Raw genomic sequence first — 12812 nt, 5'->3', positions numbered from 1 at the left:
ATCATTGGCCTCAAGGCATCATGGCGGCAGATCTGTTTGTAGGGATGTTTTCTGTGCCATCTGTGTCTTGTGAGTTGAAAGATTTGAACAACACCGACTTGACAGTAAACAACAGGACGGTGACAGCTTTATGTTTTTATTTGAGCTCAAAAATGTAAAATTTTCGAGGCCATTGGGCACAAAAGGTGAATTCACATCATGTTTCAGCAAGAGTCCACAAACAATTAGCTAGGTGAAGAGGCTTCTCACTACAGAAGTGCTTAAGCACTCTAAAACCATGCGTAGCTATACTTTGCCATGGAAATCTTTGACTGTATGTACAGTAGCATGTATCGTTACCTGCAGGTAAACATTAGCATTGTGCTTTATACACCTTATTTGCATCATATTATATGTCTTATAAACTTGTATTGATAATTTAAATTCCCCAACATCAGATTAACTGGTATACAATCTTGACTTCATTTAAGATTATGTATACACAAATAGAGTTTAACTAGTGACCAAAATATGAGTGCTCAAGTAATGTGAAACAATAGTTCATTACAGTGGTTATAAATGAGGTGATTCTATTTCTATTATATTCTTGCTATATACAGGCCAAAACCAGTCAGGCAGTTATACATGTGCATCATGCCCTATTACAATACACAGGAAGCTAAAAACTATGAATAAGCAGTTTATTATTGTTTATTGGGAGAATGCATATCTACTAATATACATCCGAGCTTATTTGCACACAAAAACCTTAGCAAGTGTATTACTAAGCCTTTCCTCAGTTATTTTCTAGCTCTGAACAGATGTGTATGCATTAGATTTCATCATGACCATGACTCAGCTCAGGAGCTAGTGGGGGGTACTGTATTTTTTGTGCTGCATAAAACATGCAGTCGTGTTATTGCTGACATGCCCAAACAAAGCAACACAACTGTTAAGATAGAAACAAGCCAGTTCAACTTGTTTGGATGGGGTGGGTGGGGGCAAGTTTTTTGCTACTTACCAAATGCTAAACCCTGATATTCTTTCTGAGTAAGATACAATAAAATTCACCCTGAAGTCTAAATGCCCTCAAAAAGAAAAAAAATAGCCAGCAACACTGCTTTAATCTGTACAGGATCTTAGAGTTGGGATGCAATGGTTACAAGGGACTTACTACTTCATTACACAATTAAGGCTAAAATTACCATCAAGCACCAATATAATCCCTTGCTGAAGAAAATCCCCCAATACAAGCTTGGTAGATTTATACTTCAGTGGTTACGTCTCGAGCTGTTTGAAGTGGTAGATTTACAGTCACACTTCTATAAAGTTTAGAGACGCAAGAGAGACACATTTTAAGGGGTGGTTCAAACAGATGTACCAGAGGCAGAATCGTCCCGACTTTTGGTCAATAATATGCACCAAGCTCCAAAGATTCTGAATCCTACATTTCCCATAATGCAACTCCAAAGGTATCTTTACTTTGACACTCAAAGCCTTTTTAAATTTTGCACCTTCAATTTGTAACAAAGAGTGTATGTTACAAATTTATACAAATCCAAGATGAGATTACTCGTCTCATCTTTTGAACTGATATTGTTTTTTTCTTAGAGTAAATAAAGCTGCTCTTGGTCCAGTAAAGACATATCACAACTGTCTCAACAGGCTGTGTTGTCTTCACTGCAAGTAAATTGGCTTTAACGTGTAAAATCAGAGGAGTGTCCCTTTAATGCAACCAGAAACATAATTTTAAGATCATGTGCAGAAAATTACCTATACAATGTGTGTGTTTTCAGGTAGTTGTCCATCCAAAGAGAAAGACATCTACTTTGGTTTCCATGGCTGAGTAGCTGCTCCTTATACTGTAGGCCTGACTGATCCTTCAGCAAACAGTTTGTGTGTTTTCAAGAAACAGAATAGTCAAAATCCCACAAAATCGAAGGGGAAATGAAGTTCAGCTGTGAGAAAGCGCCTTGGTGCAGCGGAGTAGCTCCTCCTGCTCTGGGCCTTTCAAAGCCAGTTGTCTCTGTCAGAGCCCGCCGCCAACGTTTTTGTTCCAGCTTTGAGGGAAAAAAAGACATGTAGTGCCTGGACCAAATCATTCCTGGCACTCCTCCTTGCCCCCAAATTATCCTTGCATACACCCGGTGAAAGAAGTGTTTTTGCTCCAGAAACAATTTCTCCAAAGAGCATATGTCAATAATTTAGCCTCACACACACTCTGCATGTTCTCTGATAGATTATTTCCCTGCTGAAGCGCACACACAGACTGAGGCCATGCATACTGACAACACAAGCTATAACAGAACAGAAGTGAGTAGATAGGTAACTGGAAACAGGAGCTTGATTTGTGCTTGAAATTCTGGAAGTGAGGGCGACTTCCACTTGTTGGCTCACACACACCCATACACACACACACACACACACACACACACACACACATCCACACAGCTGTCCATAACTCACAGAGTATCCATATATCAGGAGGGACCGCTCAGCCTGCCTGATGATGTGTTATCAGAGGAGATTTTGTCCTAGAAGATCTCAGGGGATTGACTCCAGTCCTGTCTGTCTTTGGCTTCCCAGTAGCCGCCCCTGTAGACGTAAGTGCTTTCTCCTGTTTCATCTGTCCTCTTCTCAAACCACATCGGCTGGTAACCCTCGATATCTTGACCTAATGACACAGGATATTTGTTTGAATAAATTCCTATTTCGCAGAATACGACAATATGGAAATTAGGAATAATACGGATAAAGGTGATTAAATACTGTCAATGTTTCACCCCCCAAAAAAAGTTTGTAATTACAACCTTCGGTTTATTGACAGTTTTTGATATTTACTTCAAGAATACAGGCTCTGATTTTGATTCAAAGTGTGTGATTAATGGGGTGTTGTTTAGCTTGGTTGGTAGAGCAGGTGCCCCGTATCGAATCCCGACTCGGACGGCCCTTTGCTGCATGTCATTCTCCCTCTCTCTGCCTCCCCATTTCCTGTCTCTCTACTACTACTACTACTACTACTACTATTACTACTACTACTAACCCTACACTATCGATTGAAGGCAAAAAGCCCCAAAAATATACTTTAAAAAAAACAAAAAACATATATATATATATATATGTGATTATTATAACATTAAGATCATTGTAGATCTTGCGCATGGACCTCAAATACTGAATCTAATTCTGATCAACCCATCTGTCATACTGTTAATAAGGATAATTTCAATGCTATATAAAAAGGTAAATCTCCACTTCTCTTTCTTGTTTTTGTTAGTTTCCTGGTCCTCACCCTCCTCCAGAGCCTGATTGGCTTGCGCCTCCTTTCTTTTCCTCTCCAGCCTCTGACGTTCCTCCAGTCTTTGCTTCTGGCCGTTTGCGTCATCCCACAGACCCGCCTCCATAAGCCGCTGGTCTGGCCGAAAACGACTGTCGGTGGGCGCAACACCCTCTTCTGGTTCATTCAGAGTCAGAGCCAGGGAGGAGAAAAAGTGCATGTTCTCTGCATTTTCCCTGGGGAGTGAAAGAAAGACAATACACTGAGACAAACGGTCATATACTGTAGAAAAACATGACAGGAGAGATCAGGAAAGATGAGGTAGAAATGTTTTATGTTTTAGATAAGACAAACATACGGGAGAGGATATTTCTTCCACAAGAGTTTGGGTTGAAGAGTCTGATAAACTGTCTTTTGTTTGCCTTCAGATCCTCCACATCCTTGGCTCCTGTCCACTATTTTGGCGCTCTCCATCCTGTCATCCCAGGTTCCTGACAGGATGTAATGGGCCGTGCCCTCTCTGTCCTCCACCACTGCTGTCACCTAAAGACACCAGAGAAGACGACACACAGGAAGGGATCAGTTACGTGCATATTCTGACCACAAGGTGCAGACACATTCTCGGCCAAGTACGACTTCGTTTTTTAAACTTTAATTTGAATTTATTTAACAAGTCTCAAATTGTACTATATATACGAAAACAAAAGTTGAAAGGCTAATATACATATTTTAGGGTTTTTCCACTCATCTGATGAGCTGGTTCTTGAGAGCTCTCAGTAAACTCTCTTGAAGGTGATCAATAGTGACAGTCAAGCATACAAGAACATATTAGGCAAGACAGATGATTGATGTGCAGTGTTGTAGATTTTTGACTCAGGCTTGTGCAGTTTTAGACATCCGCCTTCAGGCAAGTGTAAAACTCTAAACGCTATGAAATCTAAAGGAGATTATCCAACAAAGAAGAAAGCTCTCTGTTAAATAATGAAAAGATCCAACAGACGTACTTTACGTGGGACTTCTCTGGAGAAATAGCTGTAGGGAGAGAATTTGAGATGGCAGGTGTCCTTGGTAGTGTTGTTAACAATGTCAATATCCCCAGACTGCCAACAGCAACACATAGAGAGACAGGGAGAAAAACAGCTGTGACTTAAAGTGTACTATGATCTAAATGTCTTTCTTCTGAAACACAAACCAAACTGCCATACACACACAAACACACACACTGATGAAAAGCAAATTCAATTTCTGAACAGTAATTTCCTTTCTGCAACCAAACTAGGTGTCTTTTGGAGTGAACTGTTTCTATTTTTGTTGTGTTTTTAACAATTAAAGGAGGGAAACAAACCTGATCAATCCAGAGTTTTCCTACAATAATGTTGTGCACCGTTGATGTCACTTTGCTCCACACATAGTGATTTCCACTTGAGTGAAACTGCAGGTGAATATTTCCTACAGTCCAGGTGAGGAAAACACAAACGTTACATAAATCATGACAAAACATTTACAATGATTTCAAAATGGCAAATTATTTGTGTTATCTGGTGTGAATATACATGGTGCATATTAATCTGCATACTAAAATACAACATGAATTACAGTGGGAAATATAAGTATTTGATCCCCCTCTGACTTTGTAAGTTTGCTCCCCTACAAAGAAATTTACAGTCTATAGTTTTTATGGTAAGTTTATTTTAACAGAGAGACAGAATATCAACAAAAAAATCCAGAAATAATATAAAGATGATAAATTAATTTACATTTGATTAGGTAAATAAGGGCATAAGTCAGCAGGGGATCAAACATTATTTTCCCCACCGTATATCAAGAGTATTTGAAGCTCTTACCTAATGGCACAACTGAAATATATTTCCCACGAAACTTGCTATCTATAGTGATATGCTGCCACAGGGTCCATCCTCGCTGTGACGTGACATGGTGGGCAGCAGCTGGCGGGTGATGACTGACCTGTGAGCGAATGGTATCGGCTGGTGTCAGACAGTTTAGACATCCTAGTGCGTTTTTATTTTTGTTTTTCTCCTACATGGCCAATCTATGTGTGTGAAATGCATGTAAAATATAAGGATGTGTGTGTTTGTTTTTTTGTCCCACCTGCTCACAGATGGAGCGATAACCATACTCGTCCAGTCTGTCCAGCTCGTACGTCTCCCCCAGCAGAGGGTTGAAGGGCTTGGCTGTACGATGGACCGTGGTGGAGTAGGAGGAGACGGAAAAAGCAGCTACCAGGCACAGCTGCTCCAGGGACGAGTCGCAGCGCGCTGCCCGGTCCAGAAGCTCGCTGTACTCCAGATCCTCAGTCAGACGCTGCAGCATCGACAACGGTTCATTGAAGTTTACCTGCAGTCACACACAGACACAAAGGGGGTTCATAAAAGTGGTCCGGGTTAATTCCGCATGTAAAGTACCCATTTATTCAAATTACAATGTGATATCATTAAACAATTTGTATGTTTTTGATTTACAGGCATGGGTATCTTGGACAGATCTTTTCCAATACAGTTCTTCATGATGCTCCACAGATTGAGGGAGTAATTTGGTTTGTCAGGAATACGACTGCGTCTTGTTCTTCGTAGCTGTATGTGGTTTGTGCCTGAGGTATCCTGAGCAAACACAAAACACAAAACCTTAGTTTGTGTGAAAACTGAAACACATAAACAAAAGGACAAGGTGAATTGATAGTTTCTGTGTATTTTTATGAATACCAGCATCCTGAGGACCTACGTTCTCATTGTGAGTCCAGTCATTGGGCACTCCTCCACTCATCATACTCAGATTACTCCCTGAGCGCCTGAAAGAAAGCAGCATACATCAAACGCAGTTCAAAGCAGTCGTACTGCTGATTGATGTACTGTAGCACACAGCACTGGGGTTATTATAGACACGGTGTCTCACTTATGCTGTATGTTTCCACTCGCTGTCACAGTTATGAATGCAGGGGAGTCCTCCATGGCGTCGAAGAATTCTGCGTCATCATTTTCATCACTCGCGTCGCCCTCCTGAGACCGCTCCGCACCTACAGCGGCAAACAAGGGACAAACAGAGGGCTCAACTGTGTGACCTCCATCTATAAACAGCAGTACAGTATGTACATCATCATACATAATGCAGTGCTGCTGCACAAGGTATGGCCAGATGACAGAGTCACCATATACAGCCACGGAAAAAATTAAGAGAACTTTTTCTCAAATGTTTCTTAAAAAACATCTCTACATGTACAACACTCATTTCATTCCATTTTAATATCAACATAAACATTCATAACTCATTCTACCCATTTTACCTGAACCACATCTGATTTCATAGGAAGATTATAAAAACCACTGCTGGATTAAACATTATTAGACATTAAACAGAACAGAAAACAGAATAACCCTGCAACCTTTCAACTGAGACTCGATTAACATTCTTTAAATGTTTGAGAGTAATTAAAGCAGTAGATGTTTAGCCTATTTATAGCTCTGTAATGTTTGTTATGTAAGAAGCTTTACATTACATGCTATGGAACGTCACAGGCAGCTTACTATACAGATCACTTGTGCATTAACCTTTACCCCAGTGATTGACAGATGCTGCTGTCAAATAACTAAAACTAACACTAATTTAGTTGTCTTTTTTTTTTGGTAATTTCTCTCATGTGACAATTTGGACAAAAATGAAACACTAACCTGTGATGATAAAGGCACTAAAAACTGAAATATGATAAGGTAAGACTCAATGAGCTGCATTTCTGTGGCAGAAAAGCATCACTACAACTGGCCAGAAGAGGGCCATATCCTTACACTGTGAGATCACACTTTGCCTTTAACACTATACAGAGGAGGACGTCTGGAGCGTCTGGGAGACAAGTGTGAAGTGTCTCACCTGTGTATGAGCTGGGATTCTCCCTCCAGGCCCTCTCTAAGCTGTTGTGCTGTTTGGCTAACTGTTCGATGGTCTCCTCCAGATGGTGACGCTGCTCTCTCTCATACTGCAGAGCCTTTTGCCACTTCCGGCTGTGAGATTCTGCTACGTCCAGAAAGTCACGGCAAGCCTAGGGTGTGATCACAACAAAGCAAAGGACGAGACCTCAGGCTGCATCCCCTCATTAAAACCCACATTTGCCCGCTGATCATTCGATGATATTCTGGCCGAAGCTTTCGGAGTGTGAACTGAACTCACATTGATCATAGCATTGGAGGTGATGCGGAACAGGGTGGCTCGCTCATTAACAGCTTTCACTTTGTCTGTGCTGTCGGCGGATCCACGCAGATCCTCGAGTTCGCTCAGGGAGCGCTGGAGAGCGGCGCCGTGCTTTCCTATCAGCTCATTGCAGGTGCTCAGGTCGTCTAGCTTGCTGGCCAGAGTCTTGAGCACCCCTTGGGTTAGGGCACGGTCCTCCTGAGGTACAGGGCCTTCATCTCCAGAGTCATCTTCACACAGAGACAGGAAAAAGTTATTATGACGTTTACATAATTAAGATATTTATGGTGGTGAAATGATAAACAGTAGTGAACCGAACACAGGAAGTGAATGTCACATCCAACAAACTGAAAAATAAATTTCAAATACTCTAAAATTAGAGATGAATTCAGAGAGTGTTAGTGGGGAACGGATGGAGGAAGATAATAACACTTCACACCCAGATCCTGCACACCCCTTCCTCTACAAGGCTGGAAAGCTGTGAATGAACACTGTTGCCTTGGAAACGTGATCCTGTGCAATCAGGAGGCTGGGTTATTTTTAGCAGGAGAGGGAGAAAAAAAGATGACGCACTACCCCTTTCCTCCTCTCTTTCCCTCTCTCTCCCCCTTATTGGCCCGAGCTGAGCCATCAGTCTCAAGGATTGTGGAAGGAGAACAGAGAGGCTACCGGACCGCTGACCAGACACCGTTACATAAAAACGATTTATGGAGATCTCAAACATGACGTAGTTTATGTTCAATCCAATTTCACCCTGTTAGCTTCACAGTTTTTTTTTTTAGATAAAGTTATACAAAACATTTTCTGTGTACTTGTTCCACTGCAAGATTAAAGTTAAATTAAAGTGAAATATTAAAATCAAAAATGCCTTTACCATTGTGTAAAATAGGAACGGCAGCAATCTTGTGTAACTAGAGTCAAATTCTTGGGATCTTAACTAGACTCTTAGACAAATTTTAGGCTTAAAATAGTGCTTGTCTGCATATTACGTATTTGTAAAAATAGACTTGCCAAAGGGCTCGAGACTTAATAGGGCAATAGGGCGTAAGAGGGCAAACTATGCTCTATTAAACCCTCTCAGTGTGAAACGACATCAGTTTATGAAGACGGTTGCCTTAAGTCATATAACAGCCCTTGTAACCCTCATTTACATCAGTACAAATATAGATCTTGTCTGGTTTCTTATTCCTGCCAAGACAAACAAACCATCTTTAACATGTAAAATAACTGCCTCCGTCATATGTGAAGGAACTTTTCTAGGTCAGAATATTTTTTCATTATTTCTGCTAAAAGAAACAGACTGTATTTGTACTCTGCAAACTCCTGAGCGTGTTTACTGAATCTAGGCCAGTGTCTACATTGCCTGTGAGAACCAAATCAGGGAGACCAACTACTACACACTATTAGAGGGGAAAAGAAATAAAAACAATCAGGGCAAACTGGATTAACAATGTCTCAGGAGAAGAAGATTAAAAATGAGGGTGAAAATCCTTCTGGCATCTGTAATAGTTTCGTGACCCATATACAGTAGAGAGAAAAGGGATCTCACTTGACTTAAATGCTAATGGTGCTAATGATGTTAAGACACTAGTTGATGTATTTCAGATGTTGGTCCATTTGCCACCCAACATGTTTTATAGATTTGCACTTCCCCCTTCAGCGATAGTACACGTCCGTGGAATAATAATTTACATGTAGCGGAAAGGCACCTCAGTAAGTCCTGCGTACTACTGAGTTATTTTTCACACAAGACACTAGAGAGTCTGAGACAAATTGGTGACTCATCGTTGAATCATGAAAACACACCTACAGGTGATAGAGGGAGCACCGATATGGACACAGTGTGGGAAGAGAGAGCTACAGCTGAAAATCTGGGGATACACTGTAAGCGTCTGAAACACAGATCAACCATGCTGTACTGTTCACCGTCTCCTCCTTGCAAACATTTAATTGGATTCACACTCACTCTCAACTCTATATTTAATGTTTGTTTGAGATGTTTGACTTTTGCCACAATTTATGATTTTTACAGAAAAGGTGCCTGAAGACTTCATCCTCTTAATTATTGCTGTTCTAATCCACTTTCAGCCAATTTAGTTACCCTGCTATTATTATTGTCACTAAACCCTATAGTATATGTTTGTGCTTGCACATGCATAAAACACATCAGTTATTCTGCTTAAAACTGTGTGAAATAGTGAGCATTACCAATATTCCTTATAAGGAATAAGACAATAGATTAGTGGAATATTAATATACACACCCATGTCAAAAATTATGATTGATATAATTGCAAAAAAAAAAAGAAGTATAGACAAAACACACAAGGACTGTGCTGTACACACAATTTCACAACGGTGGAAAACCTCCGGCTGTAATCACTACCAGTCCTTTGCCATACAATGGTAGACAAAGCATAAACACCTGGCACAACTGCCATAACCATCAGACGCTACAGGAATACAGCCGGAGCAACAGAAAACAGTGATTTGCATTAAGCAGGTGCAAACCTCTAACTCATCAATAAAAGGTATTTTCACACGCGCCTCAGAAATGATTCTTGTAGCAGCTCTATGTAACAACCCTGAGGAAAACACAGTCAGTCACAAACAAACACGAGATATGTGACACACTTGACTGAGACTGATTGTGAACTATTGTTCTGCTGCTCTGCATTGACTTAATGCTGCCATTTTGTTAACTTTCAAGCTTATTCAGCCGTGAGAGAAATGCAATAAATGCATTTACAGGCATTTGCACAGAATACAGTATTTGGTGACCCCAAAACTTAAAAAAACTCCACAAACATACACACATGGCACACAATTACAAACACAGACGCATGCATGCAAACATGAAAGCAAACGTCTTTTACTACAAATCTGACTTTAGTCTCAGTTAAATAACAATAAACGTGTTACTTACAAGGTGACACTCATAGAAAAGGCAGCACGCATGTCTCCCTATTGTCCACAGTGTATGTGGAAAAATATTTTCAATGAAAATCCTCACGCCCTCCCGCTCTCTTTCTCTCTCTCTCTCTCTCTCTCTCTATTTTTTATTTTTTTTAACCCCTCCTGCAACCAGAACGGGAGGAGGAGCCTACAGGAAGGTCATTTCATTCAGCTCTCACTGTCGTCATACCGAAGGAGACAGGGAGGGAGAAGAGAGACAGAGTGGGAGGGAGGAGGTAGCTGCATGTGTGTTTGTGCACATTTGTGAAAAAAAAGAGGGAGAAAGAGAGAGAGAGAGAAAGAGAGAGGGGGAGAGAGAGAAAAACCTCACTGCGCATCTTTGTTCTTTAAAACGTCCACAAAGGGACAAGATAGCAGCACACAGAGGTCTCAAAGGACAGAATCAAGAACGAAACACATATGTATTTATATTATATTATATTATTTATATTATTGTGCAGGATTCAATGGAAAAAAGCCAACATTGTAAGAATGAGAGCTTAAGGAATAAGTCATTTTATATGACAAGATTAAATCTAGATTTATGCATTACTGTAAAACATGTTGAACAACACTGCCCTCATGTGGTCTCTCATTGACAAAGTCTATACAGAAATGAAAAATAGATTTAGGTAAATGGGTCCTGGTTGCAGGAGCCTGCATTCAGGTTGCAGCTATAATTAGTTTGTCTACCCCAGTCTCTCTCAGGTGAGACATGTTGTTCTTTTTAAGAGTTTGTTCTGGGACATTTCTTGAAGGGAACAACAATTTTTAACCTATTGTTCCAAAAGATCATTTTTCATGCCTTTTCCTGCTTTCAAAAGATTTCTTTGTACAAAGATAATATTATAATGATATATTCAGGTCACATTGAACTGTCAGTCTTACCTGAGTGATGCATCAGGAGAGTGGCGTTGGCCTTGGCCTGCTGCAGAGCTGACACCCAGCGCTGACACTCCCCCTCGGAGGTGGCTTTCAGGTGGTAGCTTCGGCCTCCACTGGTTAACACCATGTGGCAGGTGTCACCCACCTCGATATGTGCTGTGGCTAAGGGAATGGTTCCCCGGCAGGTGTGTGCCATCTCTGCATGTGTCCTGAGGGAAACCAGCATGAAGATGTCAATACTAGTTTAAGACAGCAGACAAAAAGGAGACAAACACTCCAGTCCCTTTGCTCAGGTTCATGTGTATGTGCTCCATTTAACAAAAGCTACTGTATTTATAGCGAGTAAACTAACACCATAAATAATGAAGCCTGAATGATGATGCCTTTTCTCAAGCTTTGCACCATTTGTTGCTTATCTCACATAAATTTAGATAACAGGTAGCCTATAAATATCAGTTATAGGCTACACACATAACAAATAAGGCACAATGTGGCAGAAACATATTTTACCTTTAACTTTATATTTCATGACATAAAATAAAATAAGGTACAAAGCTCTTCTTTCATACTTATAGAGTTTTGTTCTTCCTTTGTCATTTATTAGCTTGTGAAAACCATGGTGAAAACACATTGCTATCTCAAACTGAACTAGTAAGCTACCCTACAAAATACTAAGATAAGGATGTTTCTATTAAATTATTGTATGAAATCATCACGAAATGGGTCAAAATATTACAAGACACAGGATGTAGCTGTAAAGTGACATCATAATTAATAGCAAATCGTAATTTCTCATCTCTATGACTCAGGTGGTTTTGCTGTTGCTTAATTGGCATCATCATCGTCATCATCACTCGGGGCACTCCCTCATCCGACCGGAGAAAAAAGTTTAATCTACAGTAACACGTACAATATACACATTTTCATCACAACACAGATCTACCAACATGGATGTAATAAGTGTATTCATGCATTGTTCATGTTATAAGTATAAATAGCGTCAAAACGGAGCCGAGACCAGCTACTCCTCCCTCCACAGTGTCCCGGAGAGTTACCGTCACCTGTAGTAGGACAGCAGGCCGTTACTGAGCACGAACCACCGCCGCTGGTAGCCCTTCAGGTAGTTGGTCCATTTAAAGAGCCAGCCCTTGCAGGCGTCCAGACACGGCAGGTGGAGCCCCGGGAGAGTCGGGGAGGGCAAACTCTTCACCAGCTCGTTCATTTCCTCTGCTCTGCTCTGTCCCGGACGGACGCAGAGTCGCCGCGGTGCAGTTGGAGTCGGAGAGTTGCCGCCGCTGCCCGTCAACAGCTGCACGGTCTCGGTTTAGCTCCCGCACCGACCGCACCGACTGACTGACTGCACTGTAGCCTCTGCTCTGCTAAAGCTCCTGTTAGCTTGCTGCAGCTGTTTGCTGAAGCTCTGCCAGTGTCCCCCCACCACCACCACCTCCACCTCCTTTAGCTCGGGTAGATAGTTTTAAAATAAATATCTAAAGCCTCTGTTCCGACTAGAAAAGGAA

General features: G+C 41.1%; 1 protein-coding gene across 1 annotated transcript; it reads right to left on the bottom strand.

Moving 5' to 3' along the window:
• Nucleotides 1-120: 120 nt before the first annotated feature.
• osbp2a (oxysterol binding protein 2a) lies at nt 121-12572 on the bottom strand. Its single transcript, XM_085793548.1, has 14 exons — nt 12354-12572; nt 11296-11501; nt 7433-7683; nt 7136-7304; nt 6167-6287; nt 5996-6062; nt 5737-5874; nt 5366-5611; nt 5101-5221; nt 4602-4705; nt 4261-4356; nt 3615-3799; nt 3272-3492; nt 121-2653 (listed from the first exon to the last, which is right to left on the bottom strand). The coding sequence occupies exons 1-14, from the start codon at nt 12512-12514 to the stop codon at nt 2514-2516; spliced, it is 2226 nt and encodes a 741-aa protein (XP_085649674.1). The 5' UTR covers nt 12515-12572; the 3' UTR covers nt 121-2513.
• Nucleotides 12573-12812: the final 240 nt, after the last annotated feature.

The sequence above is a fragment of the Trachurus japonicus genome, chromosome 12 (assembly GCF_045865225.1).
Source record: "Trachurus japonicus isolate A0001 chromosome 12, Traja_1.0".
Lineage (NCBI taxonomy): Eukaryota > Metazoa > Chordata > Actinopteri > Carangiformes > Carangidae > Trachurus > Trachurus japonicus.
The sequence above is the reverse complement of the archived record's forward strand: the minus strand, read 5'-3'. Positions and strand labels throughout refer to the sequence as shown.